Source organism: Ctenocephalides felis, unplaced genomic scaffold (genome assembly GCF_003426905.1).
Source record: "Ctenocephalides felis isolate EL2017-DRISC unplaced genomic scaffold, ASM342690v1 CF-g0.4_SCAFFOLD_03572, whole genome shotgun sequence".
Taxonomy (NCBI): Eukaryota; Metazoa; Arthropoda; class Insecta; order Siphonaptera; family Pulicidae; genus Ctenocephalides; species Ctenocephalides felis.
This window is the reverse complement of record NW_020539726.1, coordinates 4,347,645-4,375,183: the sequence shown is the minus strand read 5'-3', so window position 1 is coordinate 4,375,183 and position 27,539 is coordinate 4,347,645. Positions and strand designations below refer to the sequence as shown.

General features: G+C 25.8%; 1 protein-coding gene across 1 annotated transcript in view; it reads right to left on the bottom strand.

Annotated features, from left to right (window-relative positions):
• The window catches only part of LOC113387635 (teneurin-a-like), a 186,849-nt gene that overhangs the window by 24,983 nt on the left and 134,327 nt on the right, over nucleotides 1–27,539 (bottom strand). Inside the window, 9 exon segments of the mRNA XM_026624990.1 lie at nucleotides 2,693–2,978; nucleotides 8,529–8,955; nucleotides 14,226–14,468; nucleotides 14,471–14,523; nucleotides 16,092–16,296; nucleotides 18,830–19,233; nucleotides 23,053–23,276; nucleotides 24,708–25,057; nucleotides 26,934–27,091. Coding sequence (XP_026480775.1) covers nucleotides 2,693–2,978; nucleotides 8,529–8,955; nucleotides 14,226–14,468; nucleotides 14,471–14,523; nucleotides 16,092–16,296; nucleotides 18,830–19,233; nucleotides 23,053–23,276; nucleotides 24,708–25,057; nucleotides 26,934–27,091 — 2,350 coding nt within the window.

Genomic DNA, 27,539 nt, shown 5'->3' with positions numbered 1-27,539 from the left:
TGGGTGTTTTAATAGTGGCGATTAAGATCATTTTGATTATATCCATAACTGAGCAATACAAATATTTTAATTTTAAACAAAAATTTATAAACAAATATAAAACTTTTTCTAAAATTTCTTAAACTAAACACAAAGTATAAGAAAAAGTTGATACCAAAACACAGTTAAATTAATCAAATATGTTGTACTATTCTTTAAAATATATTCGTTTGAAGGTTTGCTCTTAATGATTCTTTGTCGTCGAATGTTCTACAAAATGTGACTTACATGTACACTTTTAAATTCCAAGTATCCTCTATTATATTCAATCATGTATTATTTTCATAAAAGTGTATTTGTTAATTTTTTTTTTTCCAAATTTTCAATCGACTTTTTGACTAAAATGAAGCTTGAATTAATTTAAAAAATATTATAATAATTTTATAGTAAAATAGACAAAAATCTAAAAAAAAAACAAAATGTTTGTCTCGTTCAAATTTATCATAGCAAAAGTATATGTACAAAAAAGCATGTTTCACTAATTGTAAATCTAGTACTAACAAATCGAGAAACCCAGTGATAACTCACTATATTATGAAAATACATAGTATATGATAAACCAACAGTTTACGACTATATCAAGAAGCTTATTGATAATTTTTATCTCAAATATAGAGATCACAAAAATAATAATTTCAAAGAGCTATAAAAATTTCCAAGCAAAATAGTTAGTATGGCAAACACGCATCCAGATCAAACCAAAGCGACAATTGAAACATACAATGTTTTTGCATTTTTTTAAAGACTAAACTATTTCTTTTTATCACACGTATATTATTGTATTCAAATTCAAAATGTTATATGACTGAAAATGTAACAGTAATACCTAAGGGTACCAAACTGACGTATCAATGACAATATATATATAATATCCACGTTATATAATAAAATATATGTTTTAGAACTTGAACTTTAAATACAATTTAAAAAGTTAATAAGCAAAAGTATTAAGACATTTTACTTTATATATATAAAAAAAACTAATATATCCAAAAAAACTAATTAAAATAAGTTTATGCATGTAAATTTCATGCAACGACAAGCGTATCCATATTATTGCCTAATCGATATTATATTATTATTAGTTTCTAGGCATTTTGCTTGGAATCGTTCGTATTTCCATTTTCATGAAATATATTAAATTATTGTAGAATTTAAGTATTAAGTTTATTTAATATTAGAAATAGTATCTAATTTGCCTGTAATCAAAGGTTACAGGTTTCAATAAAGCCTTACGTTTTGCTTGCAAAATGCGTATCGCGTTGAAAATCAATAATATTTTGATATAGCAACGTTAAAAATGTATTGCAAAACAAAATTGTTTTAACTATTAAATTCCATAGTGCCAAAAATAATATTTTGCAATTATTTTCAAACAAAATTAAATATTTGGTCAATTTAACACTAAACCGACCGACAATTCATGTATAACTATACCTATCGCACGGTTAAATTGACCTACTATGTAAAAGTTATCTATATTATTAATTCATTCAGATAAAGATTGTTTGTTTAGTGTATATGAAATAAAGAAATATTCATGTAGTTTCTTCTACATTTATTTTCATATAATTTCTAAAGAAATTATAATAAAAAATGCAAATAAAATTAAAAATTTGTACCGAACGCCATATGTGTACATAATTAGGCTATAAATTAAACACGAATATAATTGTTGTATCGTCACTGTTATAAAATTTTATTTGATTCTATTTAATTTTATTTTGGTCCACAAAAAACCGAACGCGTTGACAACAATTTGATTTTCGAGTTAGAAAATTAACTGAAACAAAAATTTGTGCCTAAAAATGCTCCTCTACACAATTTATGCACTTATCCAGCTATGTTCAAAATGATAAAATATACCTAAAGTTACCATGTAAAAATTTTCGATTTAATGTTACATTTCTTAGCCATCTGGTTTGCTACATTTTCAACAAATAATGTACTAATACAAAATCTAATATTTATATATTATAGTTTTCGGTACACTTTTGCTGCTTTCTCCTATTGCTATTATGTTTGAATCTCGGGAGAAGCATTTTTTCGGTTTACTTTTATTAAACATGAAATTAATGAAATTTGATTTATACAAATGTCTTCAAAATTTGTGAACAAATTTAACAGTATTAGAACAATGAACTATCTATATGAGCCATTGATTAATGAAAATTGATTTATTCTAATTAATAATTTACTAAAAAATAATTTTGTTCAAACTTTGTGAACGAATTTATCAACACAAGAACAACGAACTATCCACTGAAGAATTGAACAATTTTTCTTTTTGTCTCTTCATTTATTATAAATGTATTATCAACTTCACACACCATCCAGTACTTTTCTCTTCTCGTCCATTTGGTATGTTTTAAATAAATCCAAATTTGTATAATATTTGGATACATTTTGACGGAAACAACTGCCCAAATAACATTATTGTCCACCGGTTAAATTAACCGATCGCGGCAGTCAGGTCACGTAATTTTTGTTGAAAAATACAAAACCAGTGAAGATAATATTATTAGTATACTCTAAGAATTGTCATAGTTTGAAAATTATATTTTAACGTTTAAAAATATTTAAGTTATACACAAAGTTTGAAACGGTCAATTTGACCGGCGTCGGTAGGTTGGTTTAGTGTTAAGCAACTTACCTTTCTTCTACTAAAAGTCCAGCAGCATATCTATAATCCCAACGATATTCTAATTCTGTGTCTCGATGTAGAACTGAGCTGGGTGCTCCACTAACAGGCGAATAAGAAAATTCACTTCTGCCGTCACCATGTAAGAGTTCGGCCAATTTTCCGGAAGCATGGTACCGGTAAAGAACTCGGGCTCCATCACCAGGAAAAACAGTCTGAAGCAAGGCTCCGGAGTGCGAGTAATGCCGAGTGTAACATCGAGATGCACCAGGAGGTGTGTATGTGAATCGTAGGAAACCTGGTATTAAATAATATTTTATATATTTATTGAATGTTGAACTATGCTTTCATTCATAGATATTATGCATGTCAACAATAAAGTAAAATTGATCAAAATGTTAAATAAAATATTTTATACCTATTTTTGAAAACCATGTAAACTACACGCAATGATCCATAACAAAAATATTTATAATTTGATAATAATCTTCATACTAAAAGTTGTACTTGAGTTTATCTGAATGCGAAATTTATTCAGATCCTTTAGCAAAGTTTGTAGTAAATATTGTGCACATAATAAATTATTGATAAAATAATATGATTCTAAAATAGGGTAGAGAGGAAACCCCTAAAGGTCCGCGGGTGAAAAGGCTTTCAACTAAACTCTGATAATATTTCAAAAATTCTGCTAAATATTTAAAAATACAGGAAAATTCGAATACATTTTGTGTCCCACAAAACGACGACAAAAAGATCTTTACAAATAAAGTTTTTTTTATAAAAAAAGAGAGGTTATATAAAAAAACTGTTGAATCTAACTTAAAATTAATAATACATCTAATAAAACAATTCAGTTACGCATACTCAAAAATTCACAACCAAAAAACCTAACAACGAAAGTAAATACTTCTGTTAAAGATTTTTAAACATTATATTTGATTGTAATCATATTATATTAAGTGTACTTGAGTTTATTATCTGAATGCAAAATTTATTCAGATCCTTTAGCAAAGTTTGTAGTAAATTATGTATGATTGCAGTTTATGTGCCGATAATAACTTTGTAAAAATAAAGGTCAGGGCTAATATATCTTTTTACCTCTACTTTCAAATATTGTTATAAAATTATAAACTTGTTTTTGAGATATCGGTGGTGAAACCCCTCTACCCTATGCTATCCAGATCTACAAATTTCCAAAATTAAAAGTAAAGCAAATAAATTCAAAATTCGATATCAATAAATATTGCTGCAAATTATGACACGATTTTGAATGTAAAATCGGAAAACTACAAAACGAATAAACTGAAAATTGTAATATGCTATGCATAATTTGTTTTAGTATTCAATCAATCATATTTTTTGCTGAATAATTTTCTAAACGAATGCGTGATTACTATAAATTATAAAAGTTTAAGATTACACATAACTCTGGATCAATAAAAGTATGACATTTTCATTATGTTTATGAATAATAATTAAAACAAGCATTACAATTTATTAGTTTGAAACAAATATCTTATATTGCAGCAATGGGAATTACTGTCATTCAGATATACAAATCAACATAAAATTAAAGAAAATTATTTTAAAATTCGACACTAATTCAAAGTGCTTTCGCTTAAAAAAATCGAACAACGCAATTTTACATATGCTATTTAAAAATGGCAACAATAAATCTTTATTGCTTAATTTTTAAATGATCAATATCAATTTTGAAATTTGACAAGTTGAAAACACTTAGAATTAAATAAAATTTTATTATTTTCAATATGTTTATAAAAAAATTATCAAAATAATTTAATCAAGACTTGTTATTAGTATTATTTTTAGTGATCTTGTATTTAGCATTAGTGTTATGTGTTTCATAAAAACACTCTTTAGTATTTTCATAAAATACAATAAAGTATAAAATTCCATAAAAGTACAATATAAAAAAATAAGAATGCACAAGTTATTGTATAGGATAATTATTTCACAAAATCTACAAAATGTAAATGTGGATTGAATACTACGCTCATTTAATATAATCGAATCATTAATATTGATAATAATAGCAGACTCATACTTATATAAAAGTAGAAGTATAAGTGTTAAAAATCATCATTAAAAATAGAAAATGACGCAAAAATCCCGTATTGTGATATATATTTGAAACCTATTAAATGATGTTATAAAATTAAAACCAGAAAATAATATATGCTACATAAATAATGATATGATTGAAATCTTAAATTTGCATGATAACCAATTTTGAAACAGATATAAATCACGATAATAAAGAAACAAATATCACGATAGAATTGTAAAGTTCGGAAATTTAGATTAAAAACTCTCGCGTTGTAATATATATTTGAAAGCGATTAAATGATGTTATAAAATTAAAGCCAGAAAACAATATATGCTACATAAATAATGACATGATTGAAATCTTAAATTTCATGCTAACCAAGTTTGAAATAGATATAAATATTGCAGAAACAAATATCACAATGGTATTGTAAAGTTCAGAAATTTAGAAAATGACTTAATAATCTCACATTGTGATATATATTTGAAAGCGATAAAATGATGTTATAAAATTAAAATCAGAAAATATTATATGCTACATAAATAATGATATGATTGAAATCTTAAATTCCACGTTAATCAAGTTTGAAACAGATATAAATATTGCAGAAACAAATATTACGATAGAATTGTAAAGTTCAAAATGTTATATAATTATGGATTAATTAAATAAAAAAGAGACATATTGGATATTATGTGGCAAAGATTTTAGTTTTTAAGCCAATAGAATAATTTAATTCTGAAATTAAATGAAAAATTACGTGGTTATAATATTACCAGATACTGGTAATTTGAAATTTTTGCTAAACACAAAATGAAAATATATATAAAAAAAAATAGAACATATATGTTGGGTTCATATATTTTCTCAAGCTCTAAGAGTTACGAATGCATTTTTGAAAAATGTGTTCTGAACATATTTCGAATTTTAATAATTTAAATTGACTTTAATCTCTAATTTAAATATGTCTATACATATACTAAAACTTCATTTTCTTTATTAACGTTAGTTATATTGAAACATTAAAATAATGTGAATCAACCAAAGCATGATAGATATGAAATGCGATGAATTTTAATCATGTATAAAAATACATCTGAAAACAATAGCGGCATATTTTATTACATTTCATAAAAAATCATTTTTTTATATTTTTACTGCCTCTACAACTGATACTTTTCTACTAAATAATAATAAGTACCACCGATCCTAGCACTAATATTGCTATTACTTCCGTAACTCGTAATATTTACACATAAAAATCTTTTTTCAGAAAGCTTAGAAATAATTCTTCGAAACGTAATATTACTAATTGAACGGTGTGAGCCTTGTAACCCAGAGAAATAAATTTTCGAAGCAAAACAAATTTATATTACTTATTTCCTCTCAATCCAATAACTAAATATAAATATTCAATGTGGAGCACTATCATTGAAGATACAAGAAGATAAAGAAGATAAAAAAGGATATAGGATATAAAAATGAGAAGCATATAAAATTTCAAGAAGCATTCAAAAATTATTATAGAATTTTTACCACTGGTAACGGAAACTGTTCATATGATGCAGTTTCCCGTAATATACGCCGAATAATATATGCACAATAAACAGCATTCAAAAGGGATACTATTATTTTACGCGCCCTATGATTTACAGTAAAAAATATCAATTTGGAAGTATCTTACTACAGTCACGTCCGCAGCAGTGATTCCCATACAATGGGTTAAAAACGTCTAATTAAAAATTTCAATATTAAAATTGTTAGCAAAAATTAAAAGTTAAAGTACAGATAAAAATATGACTTATATCGTCACGTCTATTACTTCGCATAAGACATGTTATTAATTTTTAAAATCATGGTTTGTCATAATTGTCAAGAACATGGCAATAAATGAATAATTCAGTTAGAATCAAATGATTTAAAAATGGTGAATATAAAAGTCAAAGATAAAATGAAAGATAGCGACATTAATGGATGCTTTAAAGAGGATCCGAACCATCGAAAAATAGTAAGATACTAATCCTGAAAGCTCATATCATGCCCAAAAGCTCATTCAACCGACATTCATTGAATCGTAAATTAAGCTATAAAAATACCATAAAATCTTCCATATTCAACACCTATCAAATGTTTACAAAATGAATCAAACTTCCATTAAATAATATGATAAAAATTGAAGAATGCAGACTAAATTAAACAAAACCGAGTGCAATAATAGATATAAATCAAGATGTTATGAGCATTGCACAAGACAATATAAAAATTATTACATAAAACAACAGAGGGAATGAACTTCCGAGAGACATAAATTATCTGGATGGATTATCAGAATCTGAATTGAGATATCAACAGATAGAATCAGAGACAATAACTAGCATAGTGCAAGTTTTGTTGAAACTTATCGAAATGAGTGACTTCAATAATTGTTGTGAACGTATTTATTAATCAAGTGGATTAATAATAACCAGAGAAATTTGAAAAATTTGCAAGGTGACTACTTAAGTAAGTAATTAAAGTATGATGTCTCTTTCACTGACAGATTTGATTAACTAGATCTAGGCGACCAACAATAAGAGAGTATATCAAGCAGCGAGTTATTAGCTATTACACCAGAATTAGGTATAGTGCATTGGCGAAAAGTGCACCGGAAATAATTGTACCAGAAGTGAACCAGTTTTAAGTGCACCGGAAGTAATTGCACCAGTTGTAAGTGCACCGGCGGTAATTGCACCAGTTGTAAATGCACCGGAAGTAATTGCACCCAAAGTAAGAGCGCCTGAGTAGTGTGTGCAATAGTGGAGTGTGGACCGGAAATGAATGCAATAAAGAAGAGCGAATTGCAGCCAAGTGCATTAAAAGAAAAAAACTTTGGAATAAAATATTATGATGTCTAGTAAATTATGTGATAATTTTAATGGTTTGATGGATTAGCTCGGAAAATAATAAATTAAATGATATTGTGTTATTAATGAAAGGCTGATGACGAATGAACAATAGATAAACAATGTAAACGAAAAAAATATTCAAGCAACCCTGTCAGGCTGAGATTTGTAAAAATGTATATTATATCAATAAAAAAATCAAATTTAAATAGTTGTTTATGCAAAATATATGAGAGATTAATGAAAAAATGAATTTCATAAATTGTTTAAAGAATATGAGTGCAAAAAGTTAAATTAAAATACATGCAAGTGATAAAAAACGGGTATATACCGCCAATCTTTATTACTTAGCATAATAATTGGAATGTTGCTAACCAAAATCACACAAATTGATATAATTTAATTTCATATTATGTAAAACAGAACCTAAATTTAGTGTTTGATGAATGAAAATTGTTCTCTCGTAAAATCAAATTGTTTACGGCATATGGATTTGAAAAGTAAAATTCCAAACTCCTAGAATCAAAGTGTTCCAGATAGTTTACGATGAAGAGTCGGGTCATGTTTTTGCTTTTATAAATTTCAAATTTTGTGCTTTTATAAATTTTAAATGTTATCCAGTAAAAACAAGTTGTTTGCGGATAATGAATATAAATAGTCATGTGAATTCAAAAAATCAATTCAAAGATATTGTTATTGTTACTAATCATGCAACTATAAAAATTATAACAATGCAATAATAATATTTTAAGTTAGTTTTTAATTGTTTATTTTATAAAGCCATAAAAATAGAATAGCGAAGATAGTTCTTGCTTGCGTTAATTCGCATTTAGAATTAGCAATTAAAATTGTTTAAATTTATAACTATATATGTTTTATGTGCAAAATGGCTATTTACCTATCGATGGTTGAAGACTGAAAGAATGCTTCGTCCCACTGGGTAAAGTAACATGCCTCAAACCCCCATCACCATCGTAGCTAAACAAGAATCTCCTTTGACTGGCCAAAGTAATTTCAGAAACCAAATTCCAATCATTGTATGTATATGATTTAGTTCCATCTTGGGGACTTGTAACTTCAGCCAAAAAACCTCTCCTGTCGTAGGTATAATGCTCTTCTGCTGGACCCCAGTGCCAACCTTCGATTCGGTTGAATCGATCGTAAGTGATGTTCAGAGGCGCTCGGCCATCGGACGGCTGGTAAAATTTGGGCAAACCAGCGGGGTCAAATGAAGTAGTCAGAAGAGTTTTCTTATCACGGTCGTAGAATGTTTCTTTACTAGTGAATTGATCGAATTCGACACCGAAGACTCGAGAATTGTTCACCTGCGGTTAAAAAGAGAGTAAATAAAGACTATAGTTTGTTGAAGTTTATGAAGTAAATTTTTGTTTAACTGCATACATAAAATTGATGTTATTCAAATTTAGAGTTCATTAAAAAATACAGGCATAAAAATAGATAAAAAACAATATATATCAAATATAGGCACTGACTGAAAACAATAATGGCAAATTGTTCCAGCAATAATACATCATCTTTCTCTCTTTGGATCCTATCTCAAAGTCAGTATAGTTTGGCCGTTAAGACGACTGCCACTACAGTACTCTGGCACAACCGTAATTAATCTCCCATACATTTTCATATGACAAAAATATATTACTTTAAAAATATCTTTTTGTAGCGTCTTGAATAAAATCAAAATCAAGTTCAAAAAATAAATTCAAAATGAAAAATGCATTTTCAAGCAAAGTTTTACAATAAAATAAATGTAGGCATTCACACACTTATTCTGGTCACATTACATACTAGGACATTAAATTAAAATAATACTAAGCTGAGAAAGGCTTGTGAAAACTTTTTCATAACTTCCCAAATTAATTTTAAAAACTGATTAAAATCATTAGAGTACAATCTTGCAAACGACAAAAAACACATTTTCAAATACACTTTGCAATAAAATAAATATAAGTGTCATCGAAAACTTATTTCGTTAGCGCAATATACTTGAACATTAATAAAAGTATTAATCTAAAAAATGCTTGTGAGAGATTTCAAATCTATTTCGTATAAAAGATATAATAAAGATTAAATGCATATTGCAACTAAATAAATGTAGGTGTAAACAAAATTTCAATTAGTTTGAATTACATACGTGAACGTTAATAAAAAATGTTGATCTAAGAAAACCATGTAAAGTTTTTATAACTTTACAAACATACTTCTATATATATAGATCAAAATCTTCAGAGAGCATTATTGTACTAGACTAAAAATACAGGTTTTGGTCAAACTTTGAACAAATTTTAAATACAAATAAATGTAAGTATAACCACAAACTTATTTCGTTTGAATTATATACTTAGACGTTATTAAAAATTAATAAAAAAAGTCAATAAATTTTTCATTCCTTTGAAAATATATTTGCATACGATACCAAAGAAATTTATCATGCGAAATACTATATCTCGCTAAATGTTGCCATTAAATAAATGTAGGTAATAAATTTTGCAAAAAACTAAATTTGGATGTAGATAAAAAATTATTTTGTTCACATTTGATAGTTTATTAAAAATCTAAGAAAAGCATGTAGAATACTTTTTATAACTTTAAAAATATATTTTTATACGTACTAAGGAAAATCATTATAAGGGTGCGATTTCGTACAAACGATATATTTCTGAACATAAAATTCAATAAAAAAATTAAATCAATTTTGCAAATAAATATATATATATATATATATATATATATATACTATATTTTAACAAATTTAGCATATTCAGATTGAAAAGAAAGTTCATATAGCATTAAAATTAATCACAATAGATAATGTTGAAATAAAATATAAATGAATGCAACAAAAACAAATTTAATTTGTTAGTAATAACAAATAATCGTAATTATATATAAATACATAAGCATAAAAAAATTAGTCGAATAAAATACGAAAAGTAAATATATTAACACTATTCCTACCGGGACCGGTCAAATGACCGTTTTTGATTTTTCGATTAGTATTTTTCATATCAAACGTAATTGAATCGTCATCAAACTTTATGACTTTTCCTAATATGTGAGTATGATACGTTTTTCAATGTTAATTTGTTTTTTCAATTTTTATTTTTGGAAAAAAATTGTATACTGTCTTACCTACCGCGACCGGTCATTTGACCGGTAGTACGAAAGACGATGTTCGGACGGTATTTTTTGTAGTAATTGTTAAGATTATGATCGAACTTACAAAAAAATGTAAATTCAGAAGAATTTAGAGTGGTAAAAACCGCCTTCTGCAAATTTATATGCATTTTTTCCAATTTTGTATGCTCGCTGCGCTTATGAGGCAAGGAGTATGAATATTGCACTTGTACGGTGTAAAAAGTGGGTTTTCTCATTTTTGCTCAATGTCAAACAGATTTTTACGAAGGAATACAAAGGTTGGTTGAACTCCATTGACAGCAATCAAAATTGTTGTAAAAGATCACGTATTACTATCGACAAACATATATTTTCAATAAAGGTAAGGTGTAAATTTATTCAATTTTCGTATCTGTTCAATATACGATGTAAATATAATTATGCCCAGTAAATCGCATAAATGGGGTGTAAAATTTTGATAACCATCCAAGTATACGTAGCAAACTGAGAATTTCTTTGAAAAGATTTATAACTGATGAAACCGTATTATCAAAATCGCTAGTACGACGTAAAAAATATATAACGTTTTTACCATCTTACAAATAGCTAAACTTTTAGTAAAAAAAACTGATGGTAGGTACAATTGAAGCAATATAACTGTTATAAATACTGGCAGATCTAAAAATCAAGGACCTCAACACTCAAATAATATTTACAATTTTGGAAGCTAAGAAAGAAGATTCTAATGTTCACTTACATACACATATGTTGAAAAAATTACACTAATACGGGAGTTAATTCAATTGGTATTAGCGTCGGGACTGATGTAGATGTCATTCATTAAATAGTCAGAAATCATTCGGTCAGCCAATTCAAAATCAGCCAAAAACGTAAAAAATGCGTGTGCAGAAAATACATTCTAAGAAAAAAGTCGTAAGAGATTGGATACAACAGTATAAAATGTAGATTTCGCATTCTAAAATAAAAGAAATATATTGTATTTGTATTTATAAACTCTTAAAATAGCATTAACTCTTCATTCAATACTGAAAAACACCGATTTTGCATGACCGGTCATTTGAATAGCAAACATGAAATGTCGGTAGGAATAGTGTTAACGTATTTTTTTTTTTAATTTTCACTACATTGATATTTGAATATTATTTCTTCTAAATATTTATATAAACCTAAGTTCAAAATATCATTAGGCGATCTTCGTAAAGGAAGAAATAAATATTTTGAGAAAAAAGAAATTGAAGACATTAACGAAAAATTATCGGTTCAAAAGTACTGATGTACATTTCTGTAAAACGAAAGTTTTGCACAAAATGCTCTCTGTCATGGATGAAAAATAGTCAGCAATCTCGAGTCTATTATAATACTTTTATATAAATAGAGTCCTCAGAAGTTGATTTATAAGAACCGATTTCACTATGAATAATAATTTAGTAATGTATTGATATAACTTTGTGTGCTCTTTAAAATCTTTTATAAGAAAACGATGAAAAATTGTAAAATGATATTTTATTTAAAACAAAAATCGATGAAAATACTAATAGCTGTTTTAATGTTATGATGTTAAATATCTTATAGTCAAGGTAGGCGGCAATTCATCATTTTTTAAAGTTCCATTATAAAATAAAGAGAATAAAATTAAAAACAACACGGCCATTAACAAGATCATTTCTAAATGGTAAAACGATTTTATAAAGTGCAACTTCAACACAAAATATAAGTTTCCTAAAATAATTTTAGTGGAACACTTAACTGATTTTAAAGTAGTTAAAATTATAAAATTAAAATTGAAATAATTAAATAAATACATTCATTGACATCATATTTCTTCAAAATAAAATATAAGAGATGTACGGGCAAAATGACATTGTTTTTGATTTTTTAATGAGATTTATTTATTTAATAATACTATAATAAGTCAACCAGTAACATGATCTTCAAATCAATTAGGAAATATAATTATATTGCGAAAAACTGCGACTAATCACAAAAACGATTTTTTAAAAATAGTACGAATAAAATGACAAGCTTAGGACATACAAGATATAAATTTATAAAAATATTAGTTCACAAATAAATTATTTGGTCCTTTTTAGAACACTAGCGGATAACTTCGCCGAGACCAGAACGAGAAAAGAGGTCTATCATAAGGTTAGTTAACAATTATAGTAGAAATTAAATTCCTGGCTTCAAATAAACTGCTATGTAGGCTTGCAAAGTAGTATTAAGTCATTTGTCCATTGCATAAATATGTCACTTTGTCCGAAAGTGATAAAAAAATTAATAAATAATCAAAATTCCATCAAACACCTGGTATTGGCAAAAAAAAATTGAAATCGCTAGTTCTGACATAAGTATATTGATTTTGATAGAAATAATTACAAATATCAATCGAAAACTTTTAGTAGTCAACTAAATTCTACTAAAACTAGCCAACATTTATATAAGGCTACTGTGTCATTCCATATATTGTGCCAATTTTTAAATAAGGCATACTGTAACTGTATGTATTTATGCCATTTTGTCCGTATTTCCTCTACGTATAGTAAAATGAGTTTTGACGATATAATTTCAGACAAAGAAACGTATTTCGGTCAAATTTATTGAAAACCTATATAGAGCAAATTTTCGAAATAAGTGGCAAAATGATTTTCAGATGGCAAATTGAATCCAAGCAGAGTACTGGTTCAATACAAAAAATTATTAAAAATCATCTTCGTTCCATTTGAAAATCATTGGGATCGATAGAATTCCAAATTGTTAAAAAAGTGCTAAAGTGGAAAAAAAGCATCGTGAATTTGTGCAAGAAAAAAATGAGAATAAAATATCACTTCCATCTAATCTGAGATTATTGTTGATGAAGAGCAGAATATTCAATATGGTTTAATGAAATGCATTGGGATATTTACCAAAATTTTGGTTTTGGTTTAAGTCTAAATACTGAAATAAATCTAGAATAGTGTGTAGGGTCAAATAAATATATAAATAAAAAAAAGTTTTGATATAACACTAACATGTGTTTGAAGTAGATGACACAGTGAAAGCAAAAACAGTGCCTTCGAATTGAAAATAACATTTATATTAACATTTATAATATTAAACAAATAAGTTTTATGACTATGAAATATGGCTGAAGTACTACTTTTTAAGGTGAAATAAATAAATAAATAAATAAATGAAATGCCTTCGAATCAAAGATAACATTTATAATATTAAAGAAGATAGTTTTATGCCTATGGAATATGGCTAAAGTACTATTTCAGAAGACCAAATAAAAATATGTATATAAAAAAAAGTTTTGATAGAATATTAAAACGTGTTTGAAGTAGATAGCACAGTAAAGGGTAGAACAACGCATGGTTAAGTTGAAAAGTAATTATACAAAAAAAATGTTTTGTTAAAAAGGTGTGAAAAAATTAAATTAAAATTTGAGTCCTTTTCTCACCCATATTTCACGGCTCAAAGTTCGATGTGGATTCCTTTCATCTCCTGACAGCATATATCGTTGGCTCATAAAATTAGTAAGTGAGCCTAAATCATCGTCTTCGTGACCATCAGCTTCGCCATCAGCAGACGCACGCTGTTGCGACCACAGAGGCATCATTTCTCCAAGAATTGGGACATCTCGTACCAGCAATGGATGTCGCAACCAGGCTGATGAATCTAATGCCAGACCTCTGCCAGACTTATACGAAGACTTATAGAATTATTGGAATGTAATGTTAGATCACTAGATTCAGATCCTGCAAAGGATGTTTTAAAAAAATATTAGCTATATATCATATTGATAATATAACGTTTCCATAATTAAATTCTGAGATAGGCTTTAAAAGCACCGAGGTATCCACCAACTCGGTTACTTTACCGATATATATAAACACAACTGTTTGGTATGAGATAAAATACATTATAAAAAACATCAATACAAAATTATTCACGGACTAAAAATGTCTGAAGCTAATGATGTTATGCTGCTAGCTAAAACTATCAATATTTTTCGAATTTTTATTTTCGAGTGTGAATTGCCTCAGCATATATATTCAACTTGTGTAATACATGAAAGAAAGGTATTTACTTTACCAACTTACATGTGTAGATTAAAATTAAAGTGTACTTATAATGAAAAATATTGTTTCTTTTACAAAATAAAAATTATTCATTCAACATTTAACTTTTTTGACAAAAAATTGCAACAACCGCAATCAATGATAAAAATATAAGGGATAAAACATTTTTATTTGTTATCATAAATCTCATCGAATCTCTAATATTTTATTATATAAAAAAACACATTTATAGAATATTCATACTTAGTTTTATATCAGTATCAAATAAATATATTTATTCAAATTTTTACTGTTTTCTTCTAGAAATGAATAGTAAAAACCTTAATTCAATGATAAAACCGTTAACAATATTCTTCCAATTCAAAATTATTGAATCACAAGCATTTGATATAATATACACCAATTATCGACTAATAATTAGATGAATAATTATCGCACATGAAATTGTTTGCTGAAGAATAAATTATTTCTTCTCATTCAGATATAAAATTAAGACTTATATAAGCTCAGTAAATCACAACCAAATATTTAATATATGCATGTCATAAAACATTTTGGATAACGAAAAAAAAATTATATTCAAGTGCAAATTTTGAAAGTTAGATTATATAAGGTATAATCAGCATTACATTCAAGTAAAGTCGTAAAACCAGAACTTTTACATAAATTCTATATTTTATTAATTTCTGTAAGATGAACGTAAAAATTTTTTATTCCGCCATAGTTCTAAAATTTTATGAAAATAATCATAGAAGTTTCGATTTTTTAATTGGAATGATATCAATAAATTAAAAAAAAAACAACTATCTCTAGGAATGCATTTGACAAATTATTTCAAAATACTTTGACAAATAATATCAGTTATTCAAACGCCTAATTAATTATTATAAGAAAATTAGTATATATTAATAAGTTAAGCATGTACAAAAACAAACTAAATAAATTGTGCTTTGATACAAAATTAAACACAATTGTATCATTTAATATTGTATACCTAAGTTCATTAAAAAAATGGTTATTCAATCATTACCTATTTTGGTTTTACATATCTCATAATGAAATAAAATCGATTCAAAAATATTAATAAATTCATATTGGAAATTGTAGTGACACTTATTAAAAATTGTATCAATAATTAATTTTGTAGAATTTGCATCGTAACTCATTAATTTACATTTGCTTATTATTTTTATTCATACATATTTTAAATAAATGGCTATTATTCACAAAATATAATTTCTTACCATCCATCAAAACCATAGTTCTTAAAGATTGACCTTTAAGCAAGAGCTCGCAAGTTGCAGACGAATCTTGATTAGACCTAATTTCAACAAATAATCCTGGTGTTTTTTCTAAACTTGATTCGATTCGAAGTACTTCTCCAGTAGGAACAATAATTTGGGTTACACGACCCAGCCAATCGTATTGGTACAGATACGTGTCACTACCCTGGAAATAGTTTTTTGTTGTATAACATAAATTTAATACAATTTTTATAAGATGTCATGACATTTCTATGGTTTTAACAATTAATTTTAATGTATTTTTATACAGATGGAAATTATCTTTTACAAATTTATCCATTTCTATATAAGTACTATTCAACTGATATGAAAATCAAGGCATTATGAATTAAATATACAAAATAAAGTGTTGAATAATTATATATATATATATATATATATATATATATATATATATATAGTCAATAAAGGAAAATTAACGAAGTCAAATTAACGACAAGCAAATAGTAACAACTGAAAGATATTAAAATATTAATGTAAAATTTAGTATTGTTAATGCAGATGACAAATATTATGGATCATATAATATTAGAAAAAAATACATATTGAAAAGATATTTTCATTTTTTTGTAAAATAGGTGAGCATTCGTGAGAAACCAAGAAAATTTTAAAATTTATACTTATTTAATCAGTAATTTCTGAGTGATATAAATAGGTTAATAATGGCCAAAAGTTATTGATCACTTAACTTTCACTAAAATGTGTATTAAATATATAAAAGAAAAAAGGTTAAAAACAAACTTTTTGTTTAAAGTTTAAATATAATGTTCTTTCCATCTTATAATATGTCGGTAGGAAAATTTGACTTGTTTTATTTCGTTTAAAATTCCATAAAAGACAGTGTAATTAATCAATTTACGTTATGGAACCAAGCGCATAAATATAAATGTTGTTATGTTAGGTTTCCGATACTACAACAGTCAATTTAATAAAATTTCGATTTTTGGAATACGATTTCATATTTTATGTGAGAAGTTTCTTTTATACATTTAAAACGATCAAAACTAAACAAAAAGTTATAAAATAAAACAATTATTAACCGATACAAATAACTATGGAAATAATCCACATCTACAGCTTTTCATAATATAGCAATATCATTAAAATAGTGTAAAAATATTAAAATAATTAAAAATCTAATTATATTATATATAAAGCTTAAAAAAGTAAAAGCTTAAAAAAGTAAAAATATTAAAACAAATAAAAATCTGTTTAGGAATTCAAAAGAACTGCACTATTGAAAAAGTATAACCAAAATATCTAAATTTATAAAATATGTAAAAAATATACAAAAAAATGCAAACAATATCATCATGGAGTATAGAACGCCATACAGGGCAGAATGGAACTGTTAGATACAATAATAAGGTTAAAAGTCTCACTTTCAACTAATCTAAAATTATTATTGACAGATTGTAGAACATTATTAAGTTAAATCATGTTAAAAATCGTTATAAACGAAAACGACATATGTAGGTATGTAGGTAGATATCGTACTAATTCTCCTTTGATAATTATTGTAGTTATAATGAAAGTGTCAGTCAGATAACAATCTTTATAACTGTAATATGATTTAAAAAGTATGGGAAAAGCACCAACAAAATGATTTGGTGTTTGTTTTTTAATGATATTTATTTATTTCAAGATATTATAACCAGTTTCAATCTATTAAATAATGCAGCGTATTACAAAAACCATCTTGTCCATGAAAATTACATATATGGTGAGAACATACTGAGATGCTAATTTTTAAGAAAGCAGTTCCCAAATAAAATGGGACATTAGCACTTGAAGCATGAACCTAAAAGTTACAAGTAATACATCGTAACCGATGAAGAAAAAAGAGGGCTTTGCCAAAAATGTCAATATGTCCAAAATTGAACTAATTGAATAATAAATCTAAATTCTGCCAAAGTATCAATAAAATGGTTCGAAAATACTATTACTTCATTAATAAGCAGGTATCCAAAAGAGCATGAAAAAACCCTTAAAATAAACTTTTCAAGGCGCAAATTGAATTTATTACTGCGACAAGAATGTAATAATGGCGATCGGCACCTGATAAGATTGTTACAATGACTTTATTTACTTAAGCAAATTTTTAAATAAAGCTACTAGATTATATTGTACATATATAAAATTTAATTAAATAATGCAGCATATTACAAAAACCATCTTGTTCTTGTAAATGACATATATGGTGAGGACATACTGAGGGGTTAATATTTAAGAAGGAGTTCCCAAATAAAATGAGACATTAGCACTTGAAGCATGAACCTAAAGGTTACAAGTAATGCATCATAACCAATGAAGGAAAAATAGAGTTTTGCCAAAAATGTCATTATGTCCAAAATTAAACAAATTGAATAATTAATCTAAATTCTACCAAATTATCAATAAAATTGTTGGAAAAGACTAGTACTTCATTTATAAGAAGGTCCCCAAAACACGTTTGACTTTATAACTGCGACAAGAATGTAATAATGCCGATCGGAATATGACAGGATTGTTACAATGGCTTCATTTATTTAAAGCAAATTTATAAATAATGCCACTAGATCATATTGTACATATATAAAATTATGTTTGTATTTTCCCTAATAGTAAACGGCGCTGATGTACAATATTAATAGAACAATAAACAAAAAAATACTCAAAAATATAAAAACAGTTCTCACCCCTGCTCTACTGTTCAATAATCCGGTGCTTCCATCATAGTCTAACTCGATATCAGCCTTTCCTTTCTCAGATAACTTGGTCAGAAAACCGACACTCGATATTTTCAATTCAAATTTGTGATCTTGAGTGTTCTCAATAGAGCTGACCACATTGCTGTAATCTCTTAGGAACTGTATTTTATTTCCTGAACTATCAGTGACAGTTGATAACTTGCCAAAACTTGTATTTTTGGAATACAAAAATGAGTATCTTGTTTTGCCTGAAGTCAAGTCTCGAGTTGCAATATGTTGTCCATAGCGATTGAACACGTAAATTTCGCTGGTGGCAGGGTAAGGAATGTGGAACTCTCCACTTTCGTCATGAGTCGGAAGGTAATGTTGTAGAGACAAAATTTGCAGAGAACCTGTAATGTAAAACGAAAATTTACATTATAGAATATCTAATATAAATAGATGAATCAACATGTATATATTTTTGGCAAAACTGATATCAGATATATACAGAATACAATAGAAGAATACAATGAGAACATCTAAATTGATCAATAATTTTTTTTAAAATGTTGCATATTAATGTAAAAAAACAATTTTAATTCCTATCTAATTAGTAATTTTCATTTACGGAATTCTTACTAAAAGTTTTAAATTGTTCTCTATTGTTTTAAAAAATTCTCTATTTTGAATTAATATTTAAAAACTAGCTTTCACAATTCAAAGAACCTGTAATTTCAAATTTAAACCACATAGAAAAATATTTAATAGTGAATAAAATATTTAATAGTAAATAGAATATTTGCCATTAGATTAATATAAATCTTATAAATCTTATAAATCGAGAACATGCACCAATGAACAGAACTTATTTCGAAGATTGTATAACAGACATAATTATGATATGCTATGAGAACACAATTAAAATATGTAAAATAGTCACTAAAATAATTGAAAAATATTGTACATTTATATAAAATCTTAATTCCATTTATAGTCAAATAATATAGTATATTCACTAATTTTTATTAAAGAAATTAGATTTCTTTTAAATTTAAAATTGTTTTTGTAAAATTTACATTTAACATATAAATATGAACAAAGGAATACATAAAAAAATACAATGAAAACATTTAAATTTATCAGTAAAATAATTTTAAAATGTTGCATATTAATGTAAAAACAATTTTAATTCCTATCTAATTAGTAATTTTCGTTTATCGAATTCTTACTACAAGTTTTAAATTGTTCTCTATTGTTTTAAAAAATTCTCTATTTTGAATTAATATTTAAAAACTAGCTTTCACAATTCAAAGAACCTGTAATTTCAAATTTAAACCACATAGAAAAATATTTAATAGTGAATAAAATATTTAATAGTAAATAGAATATTTGCCATTAGATTAATATAAATCTTATAAATCTTATAAATCGAGAACATGCACCAATGAACAGAACTTATTTCGAAGATTGTATAACAGACATAATTATGATATGCTATGAGAACACAATTAAAATATGTAAAATCGTCACTAAAATAATTGATAAATATTGTACATTTATATAAAATCTTAATTCCATTTGTAGTCAAATAATATAGTATATTTACTAATTTTTATTCAATAAATAAGATTTTTTTTTAATTTAAAATTGTTTTTGTAAAATTTACATTTAACGTATTTTGGCAAGTAATTTTCCTAACAAAAAAAATTGAAGTAGAAGCTAACTAGTAAATTAACAAATTTATTGCTGATTGCTGAAAAAAGGAATACAACCGTACCCCTATCACAACATCTCGCAGTTGAGACATCACTAGAACCATTAAACATTTATAAAAAAATATATTTAGGAAGTTTGCATACTAAAAACATGAACAAGGGAATACATAAGAGATATAATTTGCAACAAGCAACCAAACCTTCTTAAATAAATTCTTACACAAAAATCCAATAAAGATTGATGCACCGAGAGTTTACAATATTAATATTAGTTTGAGTGAAATTTAATTAATTTCAGACTTAGAAAAGACATATCGTCAAAATTCAATAAACGAATAAATGATGGAAAAATTATATCGAAAATTCCATTAATATATTTATTATTAGGATATCATTATTGACATTACTATAATCGGTAAACATTTATACGGAATTGCTGGGATGTATTTAAACAATATAATTGCTAAAAATTTATATAATCAAATAATCAAAAGTGCATCATGATTTTAATTAAAATATTATTTTAGGTAAAATTGAATTATTTTCAGACTTAAAGATTTTTTCAAAAGTCTTCAAAATTCAAAGAATGGATGAAAAATGCAAAATTATAGCAAAACTTCTTTACATTTACAGTGACGATAAATAATGATTCTATTATAATTGCAAGGAAGGAATAAACAAATGTAGATAAAATTGATAAAATCAGCATAGTAGATATATGTATGAAATAAATATAAAGAAAACTCATATAATTTGTATTCATTGACACATAACGAAATGTTAAAACATATAAGATCTAACTTCAGAAGCTTAATTAGTATAATTTAATTAATTTTAAAAAATATCTAATTAGAAAATTTGATGTAGAAAAATTTCAGATAAACAATATGCATTGGATTGTAAATGAAACAAAACAAAATAAAAAAAAGTTTGATCAACCTGCAATTTCCAATAAAAAATTATATAAAAGAAAATTTACTATTGGAATAATGTAATGTTGGTGACATGAATCAATGAGTAGACTTTATTCGTGAATTTCTATTGTTGTATAATTATTATTTTTTAGAAAAATTATTATTAATAAATTTAAAATTTCCATTGTTAAATTTGTATTTAAAAACTTTGTCAGACTCAACAAAAAATATCGAAGTGCAATAAAGGCTCTCACGATACACATGTGGACTGAAAATGCAGTTTATTTACGCAAAGAAATTTCTTTAAACTTTAAAACCATATTTTATCATTAAAATCGGTAAACTTTTATAAAAAAATGTATGTAAAAGGTTCTGTCCACTCGATTGTAAGCAACATGTGCAACAATATACCCAAACGTTATAATTACTTATAAATTCTTCTTTATTGTGATCGAAATTAAAAAAATAATTAGGATTGTATCAGAAATTAGTTAAAATATTTGTGCAAATAAAATTTAATTATTCTCAGACTTTACAAATTTTAATTATTTTCCAAATTAAAAATGTCATATCTTCAAAATTCAATTATTTAATTTTATAATTACAGTAATGGTCAAAAATTAAATTAATTTACAGCATTAATAGATAGAATAAACAAATGTAGATAAAATTGATAAAATCAGTATAGCATATAAATTTTTAAAATAAATCGTAGAATAATTCTTATATTTTGTTATTGATTGACACAATTTCAATATAAATGAAGAATATATCCCTGAACTGAGATCAACTTTGAAGCAAAAAACAAATTGTACTACAAAAATGATATCAGAAAGTAGGAAGATCGCTGAATTAAAGAATTAAAGCTGTGAATTCATTTTGAAGGGATGTATGTTGAATAGAAACAGGATTGCCAAAAAAGTTTATTTTACTTTGATAGGCCAAACAATTTTCACCCAATCTGTTACAAAGCTATAAAACTTATAAGGTCTAAACTTTAGACTCTAAAGCATTGATTGCCAAAGTAGTCTACGTGGGCCTTCAGGGGTCCATAACAGCTTTAAAGCGGTCAAAATAAGCCAAACATTGTTTCGAATTCCAGTGTAGTAAAATACAACACAGAATGTTGATATAAATTTACTAAGGCATATACAATATTTTTAAATAGACCTAAGAAGAAAAAAAATGCAATATGTATCTATAGATTTAAAAAAAAATCTATATCGGGTAATTAAGGCAAATGCCTAGAGATCCAGTTTCCAAAACAGTTTGGAAACTTATGGTCCAGATTTACAAATTGGGTCTTATTATTATCTTTCGATTAATTAAAAAAATCATCAAATAGAATCAAGAAATAGATTGAAAAATAAAACAGCCCAATATGAAAAAAATGTGTAATTAATGATATGTTTAAGAATTCAAAGTATAATTTGTAACCAGTTCAAAAAAGGTTTTTTAAATTAAAACAACCACAAAATCCATTAATATTCTTGAGCATCTCTTAAAATCAAATAAAAAATCATGTTGGCTTCTGCTGTTTTTTTTTATCACAACGATGAAGAATAAAAATAAAGCAAATGGGGATCTATTTTTTGCTTACCTTGATCAGCTACGTGAACTACTCCGTCCTGTGATACTGCCAAAGCACTAATTGCTTGGAATTTAGCTTGTGAGGATAAAATGGTAGTTGTTGGAGAACCAGATGGTGGACTTTTAGTAGAATCGTCCTTGTTGCAGTTGCATTGCTGGTTTAAAGCTGGACTTGATGTCATAGATCCTTGAGTCGTTGTTGATGAAGTAGAGTTACATTCACATGCATTTCCACTGTTAAAAGGTAAAATATAAATTTTTAACAAAACCTTACAATCAATAAATAACTATCTAATGCGATGCTATTCGTTACATGAATGTATGCCTTTCTCAAGAATACATTACCCTTGTAAAATTAAATCGACAAAAAAGTACATTTTGTATATCTTAGATCAAAACCGATTTGAAGAACTCAGTAATAAAATTCGTATTGAAGGTGACAAAATAAGATTCGTTTTTGTGAAAGCCATGTGGAAAGAGTCGGTTTTTGGGATATAAATATTTACAAAAGCATAGTGTTTTTGTTGGCGGTATGAGGATGTCGATAATTTTTTGAAAAAAGAAGTCTCCAATAATTTCTGGAATACGTACAAGTAATAAAAGACAATTAGTGTTAAAAATGATTTGGCAAAATGTTCGAATTTTGAAGATTAAAATTTTGTATTTTTGCCTGACGATTAAATATTATACAGCATTTATTGCAGTTTTAGCAATTTTGCTTTAGCGCAAAGCTTTTATTCGAATTTATTTGAGTGATAATATAAATATTATATTGCACCATATTAATGAACGGAATAGACTAATAAATACAAATTGTTTTCAACTATAAAAAATGTTTTATGTATTATTATAAGAATGTTTTGATTATGAATATATAAATAAGACTTTATCTAACGTGTCATCTGTAATTATAATACGATAATAATTAATCATAAAAAGACAAATAGCTGAATATAGAAAAATCATTATTGTTTAAGGTTATCATAGAAATAGCTAAAAATTTCATTTCATACATATAAAATTATCATTTCATACTAAAATTCCACAAATATTTATTTACATCAGAAATATATAATGAAATAATTTGACTCAATCATAATAATAATTTTACAGTGCAATAAAACGTTGTATTGTAGTATTAAAAATATCTCTCAAATATATGTAATTACCGTTGACTCTTTCTGATATCTGAATACATATAAATGAACTTTATCTAACGAGTCATCTGTAATTATTTTTAAGCTTATTTTTTTAAATAATATTTATGAGAAAAGGCACATTGTATGTTGTATTTTACAATAGATTGATTTTTATTAATGTGATGATGTGAACTGAATATAAAAAAGTTAGTATTGTTTAATGTAGTGTTTATTGTGTTTATAATCAAAATTATGGCAAAAAGAGTTAAATAAAACACTATCATGACACATAAAATCATTATTTCAAATCACTATTCAAAAAAAAATTATCACCATGATATATAATCAAAAAGAATGTACTTTCATATTTTACGTGTATAATAATATTTGTTCATTAACTATAGCATAAATTCAAGAAAAAGAAACGAGATAAATTAGCAATAAACAGCATAAATTATTTAATAACTACCGAAAATCATTATTTATATGAAATTTGATTATCAAACAATAAAATAATTCCACTTACGATCCATCGTGTTGTTTTCCTGCAAAGTGCCTAATTCTGCCATCAGTATCAACAACTCGAATGGTATTGATTCTTCTAGTTTCACTTTCGGCAATGTAAAGTTCACCAGTTGGCGAAAAGGCTACGGCAAGAACAGTTCCCAAAACATTTTCTCCATTATCAGTTTCTGTGTGATTTGTATCAGTTGTAACTTGATTTTCCTGGTTCTTTGTACTGCAGTGTAAAGGTCGACCAGCAACTACTTTGACTTTCATGTCGGCGGTTAATTTTAGTACTAAACGGTCATCAATAAAGTGCAATGATCCGTCTAGAGGACTGAGAGCAAGTCCAGTTGGCCATTGAAGCTGTGCCTATAAAATTAAATTGGATTATTGTCTTGATCACCAACAAATTTATGATAATATAAAACAGACAAAACAAACTACAAATTATGGGCGAATTGAAAAAAAAAAACAAATAGTAAATTGTACTAGGGTTAGGTGAGTTTTAGTACAATATATTAATAATAATCAAGTTAAGCTATTAATATTATTTTTCTAGTCTGAAATTAAGATTTATACTCTTGTTATTTCATCACTTTCATATGCCATTAAACTAATAATTAAAATTTCGAACTTTGTCAGTTTCAAAGATATCCCTCAATGGTGGAAATGTATAAATTATGTTCATCTAAATATATTTTCAATGATACGTTTATATACAAATGCAGAAAATACGCTATTTTAAAAATAATTATATACATCGTTAATTTATAAAAATTTTTGTCAACATTTATATCAATTAAATTCTGTTGAAGTAGAGAAAATTGATTTATATAAAAATTTAGATTGATGATCAATCAGTTAATTCTGAACTTAATTGATTTAATAATTCGTTATAATTTAAAAAAAACGTAAACATATAAAAATGATTAATAAATACTTGCAAATAGACAAAAATGCAATTGAATTAAAAAAATACACAATATTTCTACACAATATAACTATTGAATTGTGTACGCTTGATAGAATTATTGCGCAGATTTTAACTGAAAATGGCAATTTTTAATATCAATTTAAATAATCAACTTGGAATTAATGAAAAAAGGCGATAGTAAAAAAATTAACTGAATAGTTACACAAGAAGAAATTGTCATTACCATGCAACTGCTTATAAATTTATATAATCGAATTAAATAAAAAACTAAACAAAATTGCTCCATAATTTTAATTCAAATATGATTTTAAGCAAAATTTAATTATTTTCAGATCTTTAAAAATCTTTATAAAAGTCGAATCTTCAAAATTCGAAAAATGCTACATTAGAGCAAAATTTCTTTAAATTTACAGTAACGGTCAAAAATTAAATAATAATTCTAATTGTAAGGAAGAATAGACAAATGTAGATAAAATTGCCAAAATCAGTACAGCAGATATGTGTATAAAATAAATCTTAGAAAAATTCATATATTTCATAATACAAGAGTTTTACAAGAAAAAAATAGATTTATTAGAAATATGATAAAATTGCTGTTTGTATAGAGATTTAAAAGAAATTTAAAAGCAGATATAAAAATATATTTATTACAGTTCATCGTCTTTTAAAAATATATTAGAAAACTGAATATTAAATACAATTGCTTAAAGTTTTTTATTAATAATATAAAATAATCAAATAATTACGAATGTTTTGGGCTTAAGAATATATATGGCAAATCAAAGCAGGCTGAAAAATACTGAATTAAAAATAAAATTTTATTTCGAGTAATTTAATATGGAAAAACTTTATCAAATGGTTGGCTTTTCAAAATAAATTGTATACGACATAATTTTTTGGTATTTGCGTTGCTTGTATAAATAGTACTTCGTAATTCATTGCATTAAAACCTGTTACTCCATAATATATTTTTTGAAGAAAAAAGGATTTTCGGTGAATTTTAGTTTAGTGCAAATAAGTTTGAAAATGTGAGTTTAGATAATAAATAATTGCAATAATTTGGAAATCATAATTTTATCATACTTTTTTCTTGTTTAAATAAATTACAAGTTATAAAACGCAAAAAGCATAGTTCGATATAATTCAGTAAAAGATTGAATTTATTCAATCCGATATCTGAAGATAGATCTGTTCTTCAAAAGAATTTTAAATTCAATCATTTTATGAATCATTGGAAAAACGTTTATTCTCCTAACTTGTAAAACAAAAAAATACTTTTCGACAAATACAAATGTTTGAAAAATATTAAACCTGGCTAACTGGAATAGCCCCATGACAAGGAGCAGGCGTCCAATGATTATGGTGTCCATGATGACCAACCAGGGTGTGAATTATTCCTTTAGGATCTACTGCACGAATGTTAGTTCCATCAGCAATATACATTGTTTTATCAGCAGCGATTGCAAGACCTGAAAGTGCAAATTGTTTTTTTTTTGTAATAATATATAAATGAATTATTCAAAAGCGCTTGGCTAACTAAAATTCTAAAAACATCATTTTTGATGCGCATCGAACTCAATTACTCTAGAAATTGCTAAAAAAGATTATTATTAATTATTTTTAAATATTCAATAAGAAAATACAAGTCGTAAAATTTTCACTTTCCATCAGCATCATGAAAAGTTGAAAGATAAAAAAAATATAATTTGTAAAATATTAAATATATATCACGTATAATATTTACAACCTTTTTAATAGTATTACAGATTCAAACATTTGTTTTTAAATCGGGCACTATTTAACTAAACCAATAAACTCGTACTACGTATAAAAATCGTATAAATAACATTTTATTAGTTTTTATTGAAAAATGGACAATAGAAAAGAACAAATTCGCTAATTTTTTTCTTCATTCAT